The 19470-nt window shown below is 40.6% G+C and overlaps 2 protein-coding genes and 1 pseudogene across 2 annotated transcripts; 1 reads left to right on the top strand and 2 right to left on the bottom strand.

Annotated features, from left to right (window-relative positions):
• Positions 1-8923: 8923 nt before the first annotated feature.
• On the bottom strand, positions 8924-13073 carry LOC122335488 (p53 apoptosis effector related to pmp22). Its single transcript, XM_043233370.1, has 3 exons — positions 12802-13073; positions 11182-11322; positions 8924-9939 (listed from the first exon to the last, which is right to left on the bottom strand). Exons 1-3 carry the CDS (start codon positions 13004-13006, stop codon positions 9728-9730), a joined length of 558 nt encoding a protein of 185 aa, XP_043089305.1. The 5' UTR covers positions 13007-13073; the 3' UTR covers positions 8924-9727.
• Positions 13074-15218: 2145 nt separating this feature from the next.
• On the top strand, positions 15219-17296 carry psmb1 (proteasome 20S subunit beta 1). Its single transcript, XM_043233379.1, has 6 exons — positions 15219-15399; positions 15980-16087; positions 16193-16274; positions 16388-16517; positions 16605-16711; positions 17000-17296. Exons 1-6 carry the CDS (start codon positions 15299-15301, stop codon positions 17183-17185), a joined length of 714 nt encoding a protein of 237 aa, XP_043089314.1. The 5' UTR covers positions 15219-15298; the 3' UTR covers positions 17186-17296.
• Positions 17297-18324: 1028 nt separating this feature from the next.
• LOC122335485 lies at positions 18325-18933 on the bottom strand (annotated as a pseudogene).
• Positions 18934-19470: the final 537 nt, after the last annotated feature.

The raw sequence follows: 19470 nt of genomic DNA, 5'->3' as shown, positions 1-19470 counted from the left end.
AACAAACAATGGAGTTATTGGTAGCAAAACAACGTTACTATGCCAATGGCTGCTACTGAACAAATTACGTAACTGGTCGGGTGAATTCCAGACCACTAGAGATGCCACAATCTACTCACCAAACCGGACAGACAAACTCACATATGACATGGGTTTAGCTGTGAGGATCATTAGTCATACACACTTCAAAAGTCAAAGCTGCTATACAAAAATTGCAGAACTGACCTTGTGAATCCAGACGAGGAGATTCCCAGGTGGCAGCATGCAGATATTCCCTAAGAAAAACCCCAGGTTAACAAAAACAGATTAATGACACGTGAGATCTCTCCATTGTTAAGGACTTGGATCCAGGGTCCAAGCCCGAAGCTGCAGCTGGATCTGGGTGATGAACCCAACCACCCAAATCTGAAAGACAAGGTCGTCCCTGAGGGAAGCCGCCGTGGACGACCTGCCAGGAGCCAAGGGAGTAAAGAGATCTGTGGTGCCACAAGGATCACCTCATACTTACGTAGGAAGGTTCTGTGTAATGTTTCCCACAATAGAGGCATCTTTGTAAGTATCTGTTACCTGATTGTATGAACCCAGAAGTACCACTCTCAAATAGTTCCACTGATGCCTCCTGAAGCTCGGCTGCAAGAACCTGAGGTGCTACCTTGATGGTTCAGGTAAAAATTACCCTTGGTCCAAATTGCAGTACAGGGGTACTTCAATAGGACCATGCTACTGGACGGACACAGTAAGATCTCTACCAGTGATATATACCTTAACAGGAATATTTAGAAAATTGACTGCACCGCCGTCAATCGGATTAGAACTAAACTTGAGCTGACTTAAAAGGGATTGTTGACCTAAAAATAAAAATTCTGTCATTAATTATTCAAACTCATTCCAAACCCATAAGACCTTTGTTCATCTTTGGAACAAATGCAGGGGTCAGAGAGAAATATCTTACACACATTTCCCTTATCTGACCAACCCAAATTTCCCGCTCTGCTTCATGTTTATGCCCAGAGTCCTTCAAACCGAACATGTTTGTTTCCTTTTGGACCGGAATCTCAGTGAAGAAGTCCACTTCGCAGGAAACGTGCAGTCGAATGGAACGCCCCTCTGCTGTGCCTACAAGTGTTGAGAAATCTGCACCATAGAATCATAAAGAGGAACAAGCTTCTGCTATAGTGAAGCAAATAATAAATCGATAAATCCAGTGCTCAGTGCCCATTTGAATGGCGAACGATTTTAAAACTCATGGCTGAAACGGTGTCGTTTGATAAAGCTTTTTTGAGTCTCCATTTTGAAGTCACTGTGAGGGGTGGTTTGTTCAATAGGTTTATAGGACGACACACCACCAAAGTGAAAAGCGTTTTCTGTCACACTCCATAACCCATCACCCACATTCCAACCATAACTTTTTAACCATTCTAGACCATTCTGTGTATCCCCTGGATATATAGTACAATCAGAATCAGGTCACTTCTGTGGAGTAACGGGGGGGTTTGGGCCACTTCACTTTGTCTGAGACTCGTTCTGAGTGTATGACAGCTTTTTATAATTAAAAAAAATACAAAATATTTAAATAATAAAGTAAAAATTACGAGAATAAATTCAAAATATTTTAAGAATAAAGGTGACTTTATGAGAATAATGTTGCAATGTTTAAAAAAATTAATTCAAAATAACTAAGAAAATTATATTATATTATAGTATATATTTTGTTAGCATATAGCCTATATTATGCAATATAGGCTTTACTTATAATATTATAACTTTAATCGCTACGATTTATTTCTCTTAATTTTGATGAGATCAACGCTCTGACAGAGAAACTGGTAATTCGTTTAAAAATATATTATATAATATAGAATATATCATATAAAAATAATATATAATGTAATATAAATGCATACATATATATATATATATATATATGTTAATTCCCATGTATTAATATTATGTGCTATCATCTCTGACTGACTCTAAATTTAGGAAACCTTGCATAAAACCCAAGGTGAATTTTGTAGCATTAGAAGCAAATGATTCCGTCACAGGAAGTTTGTGGTTGTGACTTACAACATTGCTGTCTTCGTCTTTTTCTTTTTGATGGCTTAAAACTCTGCGGCTCTTTCTAATAATGTGATTCTGAAAGTCAACTCGCAGCCGTTTGGGCGGCCCACACTCCAGCAGGCAAACCCCAAACCCCCCAGAGCTCTACTGACTCACAGCTGGAAGGAAAGAGTGCATGAGAGCGAGGGGATGTTTGGTGCGGGGAAGAGGTGATATTTGAGCGATGCGGGGGCCGCGGCGAGGCAGCGTGGGAAGACACTCAACGCGTAACCTGTAGCGCAGCTCTCTGAAAATAGCACGCTATGCAAAGTGGCACGCTTGCCATAAAACGCGCAGCCTACACGCTGGTTCTCTGTCGTTTGGGTTTGCAGCGCCCTTTCGGCGCAGTACATGTTTTGGGCAGAAAACGTAATACATGAAGCAGCATTCAGCAACGTGCTTGTCTGGAAACGAAATCAAATCAGCTTGAACTGAAATGAGATCTTTTGCTAGTAAGGCATTTTGTTCGGTGAATACAAAATAAATTAATTTATAAATGTTCTGGATCCGACAGAGCCCCTCTGATTGGTCCGCTGGCTTTACGGTCATCTGTGTACGACAGGAAAAGTTCCCAGATGAGCTGTCCAACACTTTCCTGAAGGCCGTCGCCGTTCTGTGTTAAACCCTAATTATAAACAACATGATGAAAGTTAATCAAGCAGGTGGAAGAGCCTCGGCCTGGTCGCGTGATCTCTAATTCTGCGAACAAAACTGAAAGTTTCTCAGGGAATGGGTGCGTGACCTTCGGGGCCTGACTCATTCTCTGCCAGCGCTCTATGGGATGGATCCCGTAAATTTCATCATCACGTAGTTATGATATAAGCCGCTGCTCAGGGGTAGCCCCCGGCAAAACTACAGCCTTGAGTGTGTGTGTGTGTGTGTGTGTGTGTGTGTGTGTGTGTGTGTGTGCGCGCGGACTCTATAGGAAACATTCAAGGGGAAATCACTTTTTCAGGTGTTTTTTTTTTCGTTTCTTTTTTGTGTAACTTTTCAGTAAGTCGCTGTTTTGACTCACGGTTCAGCCGTCCCTCAAGAGCTAGACGGTGCTCCAGTGCTTTGATTGAGCGGAATTACCTGCGTGACGTTTCAAAACACTCTGAAGGCCTAGAAGCGGTTGTGTTTCATGGAATCGGAAGACGCTTTGAAACGTGTACAGAACCTGACCTCCCGTAAAGTCAGAATTAGCCGTGTCAAATGATTCATCGCTTTGCAAGTGTGCGCGCTGTATTTATGATGTTTAGAAAAATGCAAACACATTACAGTAAAAATTTCGAAAAAAAAAAAAAATTATTATTTGAATAATTTTATATTATAAAAATACATTGCATGCGTCAAAATGATTGATTTTTGTTTTATGCCAAAACGCCGAGCTATTAAGTAATTAAATGTACGTTTCATACCGTGAATATATATTAAAAAATGAATCTTGATTAGTCATATGCATCACTAAGAACTTCATTTGGACACTTTAGAGATGATTTTCTCAGTATTTAGATTTTTCTTTTCTGGTTGTTGCCAGATATTGTCCTATCTTAACAAACCATACATCGATAGAATATTTATTCATAAATACATTATTTTAAATGCATGCATGTGTTTGTATAAAACTAATTATTTTATTACGGATGCAATTAATCATTTGACAGCACTAATATGAATATATTCATCGTCTGACAGCACTCCTCAAAATACAAACATTTTACTGGAATAGTTGAAAAAAAGTGAACTTTCATGTTCTGTTTGGGGTCTGAGACCACAAAACCATTCAATAGCTCAAAAAAAAGCCAAAAAGTGGATCTTGGTAAGGTCAGAGAGACATTTAAAGTGACACGCGAGTGACAAATCGCAAGTCCTCTTTACCGGTTCATCTAAATCTCATATTTTATTATAGCTGTCAAGAGACAGGATGTCAACTCATTGCTGAAGTTTTTTCTTCCTTTATCGCACAGTGAAGATGAGCTCAGATACACACTCATTTCTCACATCTGTTCGTATGGTTTTTAAAGTTAACAGCCACTTTCGGAGCAATCTCATTTTTTCCCAACGGGAATCCTCATCATCCGAACTTGCCTTAAATACGAGCCTAAAGCATGCATGCCTGTTTCATTTTACTGCCAGCTGACCTTGCCTAAATGTTGTAACTTGTTTTTTTTTTTGTTAGTTTGTTCTAAATAGCACCAACAGCAGACCAGAAAAGATCATCTTTGAAGAACATCATCATTCAGTTTTCTTCTACGTGAGTAAAGGGAAAATAAACTCGTAGTGTGAAACGGCGAGGTGATGTCATCCACACACACACACACACACACACACACACACACACACACACACACACACACACACACACACACACACACACACACACACACACAGACACACACACACACACACACACACACACACACACACACACACGCGAAGACTGAGACGTTTGTGTGTGATCTGCTGCCATCTAGTGGTTAACAAAGACATGGAAACCACATCTTAGTACAAGTTTGGGTGTTTTTTAGTCATTATTTTTTAATGATAAGGTCTCATGCATTACTTTTAGGGCACTTCATAGAGACCTATAAGATCGAATGCCCTGGAATCATACGAGGACAGATGTTTGACTTTTCTCGTGTGGGCTTTTTCTGGATTTTTTCCCTGCAGTTGCATAATTTCTCCACCGTCTTTTTATAAACTAGATTGACGGCGTGGAAAACTTTGCTAAACGTCGGTCCAGTGCCCATTACTTGGCTGGAAGAGTGTGTGTATTCTTCCCTCTGATTAAATCTGATTTTTGACTGGAGCTCACCGTGAGTGAACTTTTGTCTGTGTTTAAAAAAAACGTGTTTTTAAAAGTAATTTTAAAAGGGCAGGTATATTTGTTGCTAAATGACATCGTGACGCCTACGACGTCGTTGCGTAAGCTTGACGCAAACTGATGACGTTGCCTGGCAGTGGCGCGTTTTCTAAGCGTTTAATAAACAAATCAATTTGACTAGACGTCCTACAGACTTTAATTCATTCATTTATTAGTTTGTTTTAAAGAAATTAATACTTTTAAGGAGAAAGGGTTGTCGAACTGTTAAAAAAGGTCATTTGTACTGTTAGAAATTGTTCGTGTTTTGAATAAATACTGTTCTTCATTTTTCAAAGAATCCTGGAAAAAACATAAGATAAAAAAAAATTGACACTGGACAATGACATTTAATGCATTTTCTTAATAAAAAGTAGATCATGTCGAGTGATGTTAGGTTCCTCGTGAACTATTCAGATCAACCTTCCTTCCTGAATACAGCCCCTTCCCCTTTTTTGTTACACAATTAAATAAATATGCATATTATGTTGCTTGGCTGTGATGTACATGTGTTTGTGAATAGCTTTAGTTCGCTTGTGTTTCGTTAGGGTTAGGATTACTGTAGTCATTTAATCATAATGGCCGACACACAGAAGAATACATAGAATTATAATACGATAAGCACACACGCACAAACATAAGTGCTTTCAATACCTGTTTCTCCCCTCACCTTGGTGTGCTGAGTTTAAGAGATTCCCCGATGAATGTGAATCCTGGGATTCTGTGATATGTTAAGGATAATCAGGGTCTCTTTTGTGGTAATAAGACAGTGTTTTAGGTCATCTGTGCTGTTCTGTCTTCGGGTAACCTTCAGTGCTCCACGTAGCAGATGGTGCAGACGGTGACAGAGAGAAGGGCACGTGTGTAGCTCTCAGAGCAGGTGTGTCTCTTTAGGTGTGTCATCCTGGTGACTCCACTTCAACAGTATGGTGTGGATGCGTCACACTTCACTGTATTCACACTGTATTCATGGAATCAGACCAGAACATTCCAGAACGAACCGTGAAACCAGAGTTATAGTTGGAGTCACCAGACCTGATTCGATCGGCCATCTCTGGGGCAGTACCTCATCGAAATGATTCGTTTAGGTAGTAATATGTGCTTTTAGGTCATTTGAACCACCATTTAGGGGAAAATAAGATACAAAGGTGTACCTTTAAGAAAATAAAGCGGGGTTCTATCGATCACAACATTCTCTTGGATAGACTAGAAAACTATGTTGGCATTAGAGGAAGCGCCTTAGCATGGTTTAAATCATATCTATCTGACCGCTATCAGTTTGTGGCATTAAATGAGGAGGTATCATATCAATCACAAGTGAAATATGGAGTTCCTCAAGGCTCAGTGCTAGGACCGTTACTTTTCAACCTGTACATGTTACCTCTGGGAGATATTATCAGGAGTCATGGTGTTAGCTTTCACTGCTATGCTGATGATACTCAGCTCTATATTTCAGCGCAGCCTGGTGATACACACCAAATTGAGAATCTAACAGAATGCATAGTCAATATAAAAAACTGGATGATGAGTAACTTCCTAATGCTAAATTCTGAAAAAACAGAGGTGCTAATAATTGGACCTAAAAACCCCACATATAATAATCTAGAACACAGTCTATCACTTGATGTCTGCTCTGTTAATTCTTCATCATCAGTTAGGAAACTAGGTGTGCTGTTTGACAGCAATCTTTCCTTCGAAAACCATGTTTCTAGCATCTGTAAAACTGCATTTTTCCATCTTAAAAATATATCTAAATTACGACCTATGCTTTCAACCTCTAATGCAGAAATATTAATTTGTGCGTTTATGACCTCTAGGTTAGATTATTGTAATGCTTTATTAGTGGTTGCTCTGCACGCTTAATAAACAAACTTCAGCTAGTCCTAAACACAGCAGCCAGAGTCCTTACTAGAACTAGGAAGTATGATCATATTAGCCCGGTTCTGTCAACACTGCACTGGCTCCCTATCAAACATCGGATAGATTTTAAAATCTTATTAATTACCTATAAAGCCCTGAATGGTTTAGCTCCTCAATACTTGAGCGAGCTCTTATCACATTATAGTCCTGCACGTCCGCTGCGTTCTCAAAACTCTGGCCATTTGATAATACCTAGAATATCAAAATCAACTGAGGGCGGCAGATCCTTTTCCTATCTAGCACCTAAACTCTGGAACAATCTCCCTAACTCTGTTCGGGAAGCAGACACACTCTGCCAGTTTAAATCTAGATTAAAGACACATCTTTTTAACTTAGCCTACACATAACACACCAACACACCTTTTATTATTCAAATCTGTTAAAGGATTATTAGGCTGCTGTCACGTTCTCTGGACTTTTGTTATTGTTTTCGTCTCGTGCCATGTGCTCCCTGTACCCTGCCTTCCCTCCGTGTTAATTGTATTATTGTCTACAGCTGTGTCTCGTCAGTGTAGTCAATTTCCTCGTGTATTTAGTCCTGAGTGTTTTGAGTTCCCATTGTCCGATCATCAAGGTCCATACCCGATGTCCATACCTGTGTTTGTCCTGCCAGCCTGTTCTATCTGCCTGCCGTTTGTATCTTTGTTTTGCTATTTTGAGATTAAACCCATTTAAGTTCATTCTAAGCCTTGTGTGCTTCGTCCCGCGAAAGCGCGAACGTGACAGCTGCATTACTTAGATTTGCTGGAACCGGGAACGCTACTCCTAAAATACGATGTACTTGTGACATCGTAAAAAGAATGGCATCTACGCTAATATTAGTCCTGTTTCTTTCTTAATCTGTTTTCACAGTTTGTATCCACACTAGATGGTGGATCAGCACACAGAGATTATGTTCATCAGAGACCAGAACACCTAGATGCGCCCGTGGACAGATCACCAGATCCTGATGCACACACACACACACACACACACACACACACACACATTAAAGTCATTTACACTACCTGACACAGCTGCGTTTAAAATGGAAGTTAAGTGCTGGGCGTCCGGTCAGAGGAGAATTGATCCCAACTGAGTCTGGTTTCTCCCAAGGTTTTTTTTTCTCCATTCTGTATGGATGGGGTTTTGGTTCCTCTGGCTTGCTTTGTTGGGGACACTTAACTTCTAGTGATTTAACGTCGAATTGATTACAGAGACCGTCTCTGCATTTAATAACAAACTGTTCACTCTCGTCATTATACATCCCTGTCATTGTACTCTTCTACTTTATACTGTACAGTGCTTTGATGCAACCTGTTTTGTTGCACTATATAAATAAAAATGATTGATGGTTGATCTGGGAGAGAATAGGCTCTGCATTAATTCTTTAGCAATAAAGCAATGTCTTATAGTCTAGGCTTAAAGTCAATTTATTTACAGTTTGCCTAAAAATCATTATACATGAACAATCCAGTAAATACAGTGTTGGGGAGTAACATATATGTTAATTACAAAAATAAATGTACGTGTAATCAGTTTCAATCAGTTACTTGCTAACAAAGGAGCTTACATGTGTGGGGTTTTTTCACACAAACACATTCATGCAGATTTCATTGATTTCTTTCATAATTGCATTGACTAAAATATGAGACACCAGTGTTTTAGGAGTTTAGGACACATGCTTATTTAATAATTCCTTTATTAATATAATATAATGATAATCCGAGTTTTGAGGTCTGTAAGCTCCTGCTGAGAAGCAAAGAAGTAATTTATTTATTTTTGCAAAAAACATCCAACCAAACTGGTTGTGGCTTATTAAATTATATTTATTTTAATTGATTTCATAGACACGTTTCAACTGTTTTTAGGAACGTGTCATCAGCCAATCAGCTTCGTCATGATGTCATCATTTCCCCCTGGATTTATCATTTATTGTTTAATCGCCTGCAAATATGTCTCCTTCATTAAAATAACCAAGTTTCTAAAGCAAAAAAGCAAGAAGATACAACCCCGCAGCAGGCAGAACTATCTGTGTTTTCTTCAGAAACCAGAGAGATCAGAAAAAAACAGCAGCTCTGATCGGTGTCTTAACAGCAAGGCTCCCTTTATTGAAGATTGGTATTCATATTCATATCACAAAAGAACTGCAAACGACAAAGTGAAAAAAATCTAAATAATCTACTAAAATACAATTTCGCAAAGTTTACAAGCCAAGTACTTTTGAATAAAATTTTTTCCACTTACACATCAAATGGACTAATTGAAATTATGCCGATCGCGGCATGAATGCATCAAGATGTTTCAATATTAAAAAAAAAACCCTTCTTACTATAAAACCACGCTTGATGCCAAGATGATAAGGAGCTCTGGTTCACTTCACGTCGGCCAGCCAAACAAGAGCACTTTAAGAAAGTGTGCACTCCAGCATAGTGTGATAAACCACGGAATGACACATTAATAAAAATAAAAACACTTCCTTAATGTTGATATGTAGACATGTTCAAGAAACATACAGTCAGGCACACTTTAAATCGCAGTGTTCATGTGTAAACTCTTAAGCAAACTACATGCACTTATTTATTTGTATGTTCTTTACTTATATTTACATGTAATGTGTGAAGGAACCATAATGTAGTGTAAATGCGGAGCTTTGGAATATTGCTTTGTGGAGAGACGCATCAAAGCCCAGCCTGTTTGTGAATGATTATTATTGATAAAAAAAATTATTAAAAAGTTAATTCTCAAAAGTAAGATAAAAGGGCGTGGACAGCCCTCATCAAAGTCAGTACGCTCCTATAGTTTGGTTTGGGAAGATCGGGGAGACTTTTAGTCTCGCGGCTTAACATTGTCCTTTACCAGAGGCGTTTTGAGCAGTTTGGGGTCTCAGGCAGTGGTGTAGATGTATTTGGTCTTGGACAAGCCGGAAAGCTCGTCTTCGTAGCGGGGCAGACAGCAGAAGAGGATCCCGCAGCCCAGCATCAGGATGGTGGCCCCCCAGCCGAAGCCGTACGCCCACGTGTAGTCGTAATAGCCTTCGTAGATCAGCTCGTTGAACTTGACCGGGTAGATGATCAGAGCGATTATCTGGACGATCACTGGAAGCAGAGAAAGCGGAGTCAAAGGTTCAAAACCATTCCAGCTTGGAAAAACAAAGAAACGGGACCGAGTTACGCTTAAAACCGCTTAAAAGCTGCCGAAACCAGGTGGCGTTTATTTAAAAGACAGGCAGCTTTAACAGACTTTGATAAAACAATAGACTCTCTGTTCAGAAACAAAACGTTAGAGGAACATAGCCGAAAGGCACACCTGTGTGCTTTCAAAACGCCACCAAGTTGGCTCTTTAAAAACTGCTTTCATGGTTGACATCATAACTTATTCCTAAAAGCGTCTTTTACGTTCATCACACGCTTCACCCGTCAACTCAACTCAAACCGGACAATCCTATTTTAATTAAACGTCGCTCTTGTAAACCGTGCGCCTAAAAAGCAATGCAGCCTTCATATTTTTGGTCTCATTTAATGCGAATGAAATTAGTTGACAAACAGCACCTAATACAAACCCATAAAAAAAGCTTAATCAGTAGCTTAAAGCTCTGAGGGCGAGGCGGGCGAGGCGGGCGTGTCCGAGTGTTGCACAGACATGAGAGCGCAGGCCACGCCCAGATCGGGTGTGTAGGGAACGTTCACACAGGAGCGCTGCGTCTCACGCTTCCAGCTAAAGTGCTGTCAGAAGCTACTGCTGAGACAGGCATAGCTATCAGAGCAGATCAGGCCTTTCATAACGAAACCTAAAAACGGAGCGTGGACTTAAAGAGCCAATTAGTGAAAATAATAAACGGCAAATAAAAAAAAAAAAAAAAAAGAAGGCTAAGCTTCGGTCTGGCAGAGAAGGAGAACAAAACAGCCGTTCTTAACTTTCACCTGAACTCAAGCGAAGAGGTCGGGGGGAGGGGTGAGAGCGGCGTTCAACCCCATAGCAACGGCAAAACAAGAGCAGGCCGGAAAGAACGAAAGCGCAGTCTGTAGTAAGTCTGCGTCACTCCACACCTAACATCACCCCTTCAGAAGAACACGCTCTTTGCCTCGGCTTGTTTGGGATGCATTGTTGATAAACGCCGTATTAATAACCTCTGATACGCCAACCACAGTTGTGCCAAATCGTCACATGCTTTTATCTCATCAGCCCAGCATCCATGTATTATTTAGAAAGCATTCAACAGGCAAAGTGAAGGAAACGCTCTCGCTGTGGAGCTTCCTCAGAAAGCATCTTGCGTCGTATTTGGAGCACGACGGCAGCCCTGATATCTAACGCGCCGATAGTTTAAGTGAGTGTCTTACCAGCCAAAATAAGGAGACCTCCGATTAAAGGAAGCAGAGCGATGTTGAGGCCGGCGCAGAGAGCCACGAACGAGACGATGAAGGCGATGAGGAGGATGATGAGGCCTATGATCATCAGAGCGGCGACTGCCTGGGCCCAGGCTGCAATGAAAACGGAGGGGAAGAAGTTTTAATTTTACATGTGTTCTTCAACGTTGTCGAGCGCTACAGAAGTGCCACAGAAGCGCTATAGAAAACAAAGCTAGAAATTAGGTTCGATCACTTATAGGGGCTTTTTAAAAACCAACTGTACTAAGACACCACGCAATAAACAAGGTACAGTTGACGCACTGACTGAAGCAGAACAAATACAAGAGGTTGTAACATTGTGGTTACATATTAATAGATCGCCAGCGCTGTTTATCTAGTTTCACTCCGTCATGACTCAGGGCTTGTAGAGACAATGCTTGGCTTCCTAACACTCAGGAATGTGTTTTTGCTCTAAGACGTCTGTGAATACAGTCACACCCAAGGTGCTGCAGTGAGGGAGGAAGGGTGTGGTTGGTAAAAGAGAAGCAAAAAAGTAGGATTTATGCAACTAGCATTATCTGAACTTGATCGATTTCGAGCCAATTTGTCACTCAGACGTGAATGATCTTCTGCATTTAGGAATTGCCGTCACAGAAAACCTGATCGACGATGTAGTCCAAACCCTCAAAATATATTTATCGTATCAGACGCATTTAACGTAAGAGAACTAAAGAAATATTGACTTTTATTTAGGGGTGCAAAAAAAGTGAATCACCATTAATGTAGAATATTTATGAAGAGCATGTTACAGCATGGCATTCTACAAAAAAAAAAAGAAAAATCTACGTATGCTGTGAAGAACGGATTTCTACAGACGGCCTCAGTTTAAACTTGTTCTTCTGGCAAACCGATGAAAATAAAAGCTGAGATATAAGGAGAACAGTAAGAAAGTGTTTGACTGGTTCCACTGGTCGTGTGTGATGTAAACTTTGAAAGCTGTTAAACTGACAGCAATTATTTACACTGAGTACAGATGTGTCGTACCAAATAAAACACTTTATAGCCTGACGCCACAGTAGTCGTTTTTAGATAAACCGAATTAAACGGAAGTTGTTTGTTCGAGGGCTATGAACACATACTAAAGCAGTTTATTCTGCTCTATGCAGTCCATTCAACGTAATTTAGTTGATCTCTAATTGAATATGCTTAACATTTCACTTTACTAAGAATTCAGGATAAGAATCAATTCGCACATAAGAAGCGTGTCCACCTGACGAACACAGAACAGGTGCAAACATTTGATATTATATAGCGTTATATTGACAAAGGCCTGCTTAGCTCAAGTTCATCCGCCTGAGGAGAAAACGGTCTATTGCCTTGCTTTGTTTTTATTTTATTTTGCCATTTTATTTAAAATATATATATATATATATATATATATTATAATAATATATATATATATATATATTTTTTACAAACTCAACTGAACACAGAAAAGTTACGCAGCCTCTAACTTAACTTATTTTTTTTTATATATACACCTTTCCGCCCGCTTGACTCGGTTCTAGCGCCCTACTTTCGCGGGTGTTTCTCAGGCTCAGGGATACTCACGGAACTCCATGAGGGATTTACAGTCCCACTGGTCGTTGCGGCCTCGGCACTGCTTCCACATGCTGGCGTAGTGCGTCTTGGCGTTCTCGTCCTCCACCCATCCTGACTGCGCCGCGATGGCGATAATGTCGAAAATGATCGCAAACAGCAGCAGCAGAGGCAGGATCCACCTGCACCTCGGGTACGCGATTCCGCAGCGGAACATGTTTCGAGTCTCCTGCGCGAGTTTGAAGAAGCTCTCCGGATGTTTCCAGGCCAGTCTTTATGTGAAACTTTCCCAGAGCTCCTCCCCGCAGTGAAACCAGATCTGGAGAGGCTCGACCTGTTTGAATGGTGACTCGCGCTTCATCGTGCTGACTTTATTCGGCGCTGCAGAATTTCACTTGGAGTTGACAATAAAGTTTTGCAGAGTTACACGATATAGAGTCCCTATGGTTATACAGCATTATATTATATATAACTTAAAAAACGTAAGCTATTCACATGTGCCTACATGACCTTCGGCCAGTTTATAAATAAAAAATGACACAGCCTACATTAATTCTACAGTAACTTCTGAATACAGCGTGTTAATATTTTAGATTTATATTTTTCTGTAGCTACAGTGCACTTTGATGCTTAAACACTGTACACTGAGGAAATGATGACGTTTTATGAATTATGGGGAAAGCTCACATAAGCGAGCCCCGTCGTGGAGATGTAAATTACTGTAATTACTGTACACTGTATCATAATACCCAGTTAATCTATGCATGTGTACAATCCTGTACGGATCACCTGGTGTAGATTGCAAATAATTCATCGCTAAATGTATGTGATAGCTGTCCCTAGAAGAAATATAGTGTGTGTAAAAACAGATATGCTGTGTACAGAATGACAGCCGTAGCCTACAAACAAGCTCTGGAAAGCTAACTTCATAGCTCATAAAATCCTGTGCACGTGTTCTGAGACATCTATTTTCTAATAATCAGCCAATTTATGCGTGAATCAAAGGGCGTAATCATTTGCAAAACTCAAACAATAATTCAAGGAAATCCATACGTCCGCCCTTTGAATACGCCCACGAATAAAGTAGAGCGCTCCGATTCCTGTGAATCAGAGCAGATGATGGGGTGCATTGGTGGGTGTGTTGTTTCTGCACACGATGACAGCTGATGAGACACTAGTTTACAGACTGAATGTTCCCATGACTCAAGAAGGACTAGCATCTTCACGCTCCCTGGTCCTGGATGGACAGGTTCTGAAACCACAGGCGCCTGCAGGTGAATGTCACACCCAAAGCTCAAGCACACGGCGTGTTAATGACCAAAAAATGGTGGTATTCATTAGTAGCTACAGATGCACGTTTCATGTAGTGGAAGGCTACAGGAACTGCTGAAGTCACAGATGATGAGGAGCGCTTTTGTGCATTTGACCTTTCAATCAATCAATCAATCAATCAATCAATCATTTTTTATTTATATAGCGCTTTTAACAACACAGGTTGCATCAAAGCACTGTACAGTATAAGGAAGAAGAATACAATGATAGGGATGTATAATGACGATAATGAGATTGAACAATTTGTTATTAAATGCAGAGACGGTCTATAATCAATTCAATGATAATCACTAGAAGTTAAGTGTCCCCAACAAAGCAAAGCCAGAGGAACCAAAACCCCATCCATACAGAATGGAGAAAAAAAACCTTGGGAGAAACCAGACTCAGTTGGGGTCAGTTCTCCTCTGACCGGACGCCCAGCACTTAACTTCCAGTTCAATTTTAAACACAGCTGTGTCAGGTAGTGTAAATGACGATTTACCATCAACTTTTAACCATTAAAGCCATTATAAACGGTTTTCTGTAGTTTTGAGACGTATTCCACAGGATTTTGTGGTTTTAACAACTAAGCCACCGATCAAAGACAGCCATTTCTATTGTTATGGTGGAGCAGGGAAATAGATAGACTAGTAATAAATCATTTGGGATGGGGAACTGGAAGCGAGACCGGTTCAGTCTGGAAATTATAAACAGAGAAATCATTTTTAAATAGGCTATGTGGATTTCGGGAGTACACAAAAGATGGAAAAATAACAGATAGCCTACATTTCTCCTATTTCTTAAAACATATAGAAATGTAATTTTTGTACTAGATTTTATGCAAGTTGTTTGTTTTCTATAAGCCAGGCCCTAGTAGTCTTCACATTAACATTACTAATCCTGCTCATGTAGCACAATGAAATACAACGGGAAACACGCGCATGCGCATATCAATATCGCGTCACTTATTTCACGAGGAATAAACAACAACAATTACTGGACTGCATTAGTGCAAAGCGGTAGGTGGACATTTCACGGCACTTGCTCTCAAATAAACTTCGCCTCGGCTTCCAGCAGACGGCGGCGTGAGCTACCACGTGACTCCAACCGTGTGACGCGAACCACAGGAAACAGGACCTGTCAACTTCCGGTGGCCATATTGCGGTGATACAGCGAGTTTTGGTGCGCCAGATTCACGATGATTTCTTCTCAGGCTTATGGAGATAATGGGAAGATGAAGGAGTATCACTACACGGGTCCGGTGGAGCACAAGTTCTCTCCTTACGCCTTCAACGGAGGGTAAGAAGCGCCTCTTTCGTCTCGTGCTCGTCTTCGGCACAAAGAGCCCGAGAACATGACACTTCTCTCCACAGAAAGCCCCTACAAACTCTACATAAACTCGCTTTGCTCCGTCACTAATTCACTACTTATTATGTCTGATAGTTAAATCGAGCCGCAGTGCTAAAGCCACGAGTGTATCAGCATAGTGCAGTTAATATCACCCGTGCGCTGATTTTACTTTCACTATTAGAAAGGCAGCTTTTAACCGGGAAAACATGGACTGATTTAGACGTTCTCATAGTCAAAACTGTTCATATCTGCACTGTTAACATGTTACGGTGCATTAAAGATTTCTGCTGATTTATTTCATCGTTAAGATGAAAACTGATATGTCATTCCACTGCTCTCAGATAAGGCAGATCATAATTGTCTTACTTTTTAATCATTGAACTTGTGTGTGTAACAAAGAAAATAGAATGAACGTGAAATTACTTCATTTGAATCTTTTTGAATAGAGATCCGGGTGAAATGAATTGGCCTGTCCTCACTGTTAGTAGTCGAATGCCGTAATGTGTGTTTTCTGTGTATTTCACCCCAGGACCGTGCTCGCGGTGGCAGGGGAAGACTTCGCCCTCGTGGCTTCAGACACCCGTTTAAGTGAGGGATACAGCATCCACAGCCGAGACTCCCCCAAATGCTACAAACTGTGAGTCGCCAAATAAAACCTGTGCTTTGCTTCGTTTTATTTTAGTTTCACCCGCGTGCGATCAGTCATTTCTAGTTAAAATGATTCATTATGATTCCCAAACAGGACAGACACTACAGTGATTGGCTGCAGTGGTTTCCATGGCGACTGCTTGACGCTAACCAAAATCATTGAGGCGAGACTGAAGGTGGGTTCGACAGCTACACCTCGAACGGAAACTGAAAATGGTCGTCGTGTTTTCTGGTCAGATCTTTTTCAGTCACTTTCATTCGCTCAATAAATAACTCCTTTCTTTTATAGATGTACAAGCATTCGAATAACAAGAACATGACAAGTGGAGCCATCGCTGCCATGCTGTCGACCATCCTGTACGGGAGACGTTTCTTCCCTTACTATGTCTACAATATTATCGGTGGTCTCGATGAGGAGGGTGAGTGTGTCAGAGAGAATGGGGACGTCTTAAATTCTCTAGCTCAGACATGTACGAAATGCCGGTCCGTTTGTTTTTCCGTTCAAGGTCGAGGCGCCGTCTATAGCTTCGATCCAGTCGGTTCTTACCAGAGGGACACTTATAAAGCAGGCGGCTCTGCCAGCGCAATGCTGCAGCCTCTTCTTGACAACCAGGTATGCTCTAAATCAAAAGAAAGAGATTGCATTTTGTCTTCTTCCTGTAAAAACAAGACTTCGCGAAACATTTATAGATCATATTCAAAGAAATTTGAGCACTCTTAGCTTCTAGAGAAAAATAGCACTGACACTGTGGATAAACCTAGGATGATTTCCGTTTTGGGGTGAACTGTTCCTTAAATATTGAAGCTGTGTCACCAGAGCAAATGTGTTATGGATCTAAATTGGTCTTTGTGGTCAAACCTTGTCGTCTGGAAGACTTAAATTAGTTTCTGTTGTGCTCAGATTGGATTCAAGAACATGGAGAACGTGGAGCAGGTTCCTCTGAGCCTGGAGAAGGCTGTGCAGCTGGTGAAGGACGTGTTCATCTCGGCCGCCGAGAGGGACGTCTACACGGGAGATGCCCTCAAGATCTGCATCATCACCAAGGAAGGCATTCGAGAAGAGATCGTGCCGCTCAGGAAGGACTGAGACGTCTTCTCTGTGATGCCAAAATTAGCCTGTTTTTGTTTTCTCAAGTTGCATTCTTTCAGTCTGCTGTTCTTTTTATATTCCTTCTCGAGAATAAATATGTTAACTCTGTCAGTGTTGTTTTTCATCTTAAACATGCATTTGCTTATTCAGTAGTACAAATGGTAAAGGTCTAGATGCAAAGAAATGCATCTGTTAGTGTTCTGAATGCTTGTTTTCTACATTAAAAACCATAGGAATATATTCAGCTTTGATTTTAACTTGCAGTCCATTTCAGCCAAAAGCTCACCATTTTAGATTTCTGTTTTTAAATTCCCCCAAAAAGTGTTGTTATAAAGATGTGTTGTTTCCAAAATTACATTGCACATTACAGAAAAATATATTTTGTAGTAAGACAGCATATCTTTTTTCAGAATAGTCATATGCATAACCCTGTAAAAGACACGTATCTAAATCAATTCAGATTTAATAGTTATAGCTTTTTTACAGTAAATATGATTTCAAAGCAGACTGATAACCGTGTCCTGCAAGCCGCAGTGAGCGAAGGACGACAGGAGTGAGATGATTTTCAGTTCATGCTGACTTGTATCATTTTTGTTAATCCATACATTCAAAATTTTAAAGCCTCAAGTCTAAAAAGGGGTGAAAGTAAACGTTTTGAATCATGTGGATTTCCTACAATATCCTCATTAATTTTCACTTCGATGAGCTCATTTGGTCACTACAAACATTTTTGTTGGTGGAAACACATTTTACTAAGCATCTAACATTTGACTCCCAAAACCAAAGTAAAATATGATGTTATAAGGCTTATCCAATACACAGCTGCTGGTTTCATAACTGCTCAGATCAGTCTTGACAAGTTATTAATCAGTTTTTTCTTCATGACTGGTTGCAATTCTTAATTTAGATTTGAGATTTGTTTAAAAAAAAATAGAAAAGCACTTATGCACTTTAGTTCCACTGAGAATATAAAAAGCATCTTTCTTTTCATGTATACTTAAAGACTTAAAAAACAAGAATGTAATATTTACAATAAAACAAATCATTATTATTTAAGATTGTCCGGTGGAGTGTTGTACTCTGTGCTCAGTGTTTTCAGGATTGTTCCTGGAGTCTGTCTCTGTCTGGGTCGTCAGTCATCTCAGTTTCTTCAGATGGTTTACTGCTGCCTGTATGTAGAGCTTCCCATCAGCCACGGAGCAGGTCAGCGCCTCAGGATTCACTCCTGGAGGAAGATCAAACACCCGTCTGAACTCTCCAGTCCTCTCCATCCTCCTGCTTCTTCTCGCTCTTTCCGCTGACACGCAGCTTGTTGTCCACCCGTCTGACTGACAGTTCTTCTGGTGTCCAGCGTCAAAGCCAAGCCGCTTGCCTCCTTCTCCGTTGAGACTGGGTAGATCTCCTCAGAGATCTCGTGCTGAAGTTTCTCCAGCTGCTCCAGACTGCTCTTCAGCTCCTTCAGTTCCTCTCTGTTTCTGTAAAGAGATGTGGTCTCCGTCCAGTCCTTTCCCATGAATGAACTGAGGGAAGGCTGGAATCCATGCAGGCTCAACATCTTCAGTGGGGTTGTGATCTAGTTTTGCTCCTCAGGGGAGTTTTCTCTCTGGTGACGTGGTAAGTCTTTTAGATTTGACTCCAGCTGTCAGTCTCTTAGATTTCTACCGTGTGTTCATCAGCACCAGCAAGTTCATGAATTTTCCAGGTAGTTCTGGATTCGTCCATTGGGGGCAGCATAGAGAGAAACGAGGACTCCTCACCAGTCACACTCTCATATTAGAAGATGACCTATAAACATCTATTTAACTGGAATTATGGATCTACTGATGCATTTACTGAAGTTTACAGATAAATACAGATTTTCTAGAGTCTTTTTGGCAATACAAAGTGTTCCATTAAATATAAATGTATAATAGCTTTAATAAAGTCTAAACACTGAGCTCCAGGTGATAAATGTTTTCTTCAGATAGATAGCTGCTTCTTCTAGCTGTATAGACCAGCTATCCCTTGCAACATTAATAGAATAGAGTACATCAAGTTGAGAACATGAGAGAGGCTTTTGGGGACTGTTATTGGGGAAAGTGAGTGAGCTGTTCATTGGTTTTTACTTCTTGCTGTCCCTTTGTAGTCCTGTTGTTTCATTGATTCCATTGATTTTATCTCCACGTGTATTTTGTTCCCTTGTTGACCTGTTATCTTCCCTACAGCTCCTCCCAAGGTGGGTCCCTCAGGGCTCAGTACTTGGATCGCTTCTTCTCTCTTTCTACATGGCATCACTAGGTTCT

Source organism: Puntigrus tetrazona, unplaced genomic scaffold (assembly GCF_018831695.1).
Source record: "Puntigrus tetrazona isolate hp1 unplaced genomic scaffold, ASM1883169v1 S000000793, whole genome shotgun sequence".
Lineage (NCBI taxonomy): Eukaryota > Metazoa > Chordata > Actinopteri > Cypriniformes > Cyprinidae > Puntigrus > Puntigrus tetrazona.
This window is presented reverse-complemented; position numbering and strand designations above follow the sequence as displayed.

Bases quoted from the DNA above. Each gene is read 5' to 3' on its own strand.
- LOC122335488 (XM_043233370.1), bottom strand. From the start codon at position 13,006: ATGTTCCGCTGCGGAATCGCGTACCCGAGGTGCAGGTGGATCCTGCCT. The intron at 11,323-12,801 runs GTGAGTATCCCT...TTTTCATTGCAG, and splicing joins TAAATCCCTCATGGAGTTCC to CCTGGGCCCAGGCAGTCGCC. The intron at 9,940-11,181 runs GTAAGACACTCA...CTCTGCTTCCAG, and splicing joins AGGTCTCCTTATTTTGGCTG to TGATCGTCCAGATAATCGCT.
- psmb1 (XM_043233379.1), top strand. From the start codon at position 15,299: ATGATTTCTTCTCAGGCTTATGGAGATAATGGGAAGATGAAGGAGTAT. The intron at 15,400-15,979 runs GTAAGAAGCGCC...ATTTCACCCCAG, and splicing joins CCTTACGCCTTCAACGGAGG to GACCGTGCTCGCGGTGGCAG. The intron at 16,712-16,999 runs GTATGCTCTAAA...TGTTGTGCTCAG, and splicing joins AGCCTCTTCTTGACAACCAG to ATTGGATTCAAGAACATGGA.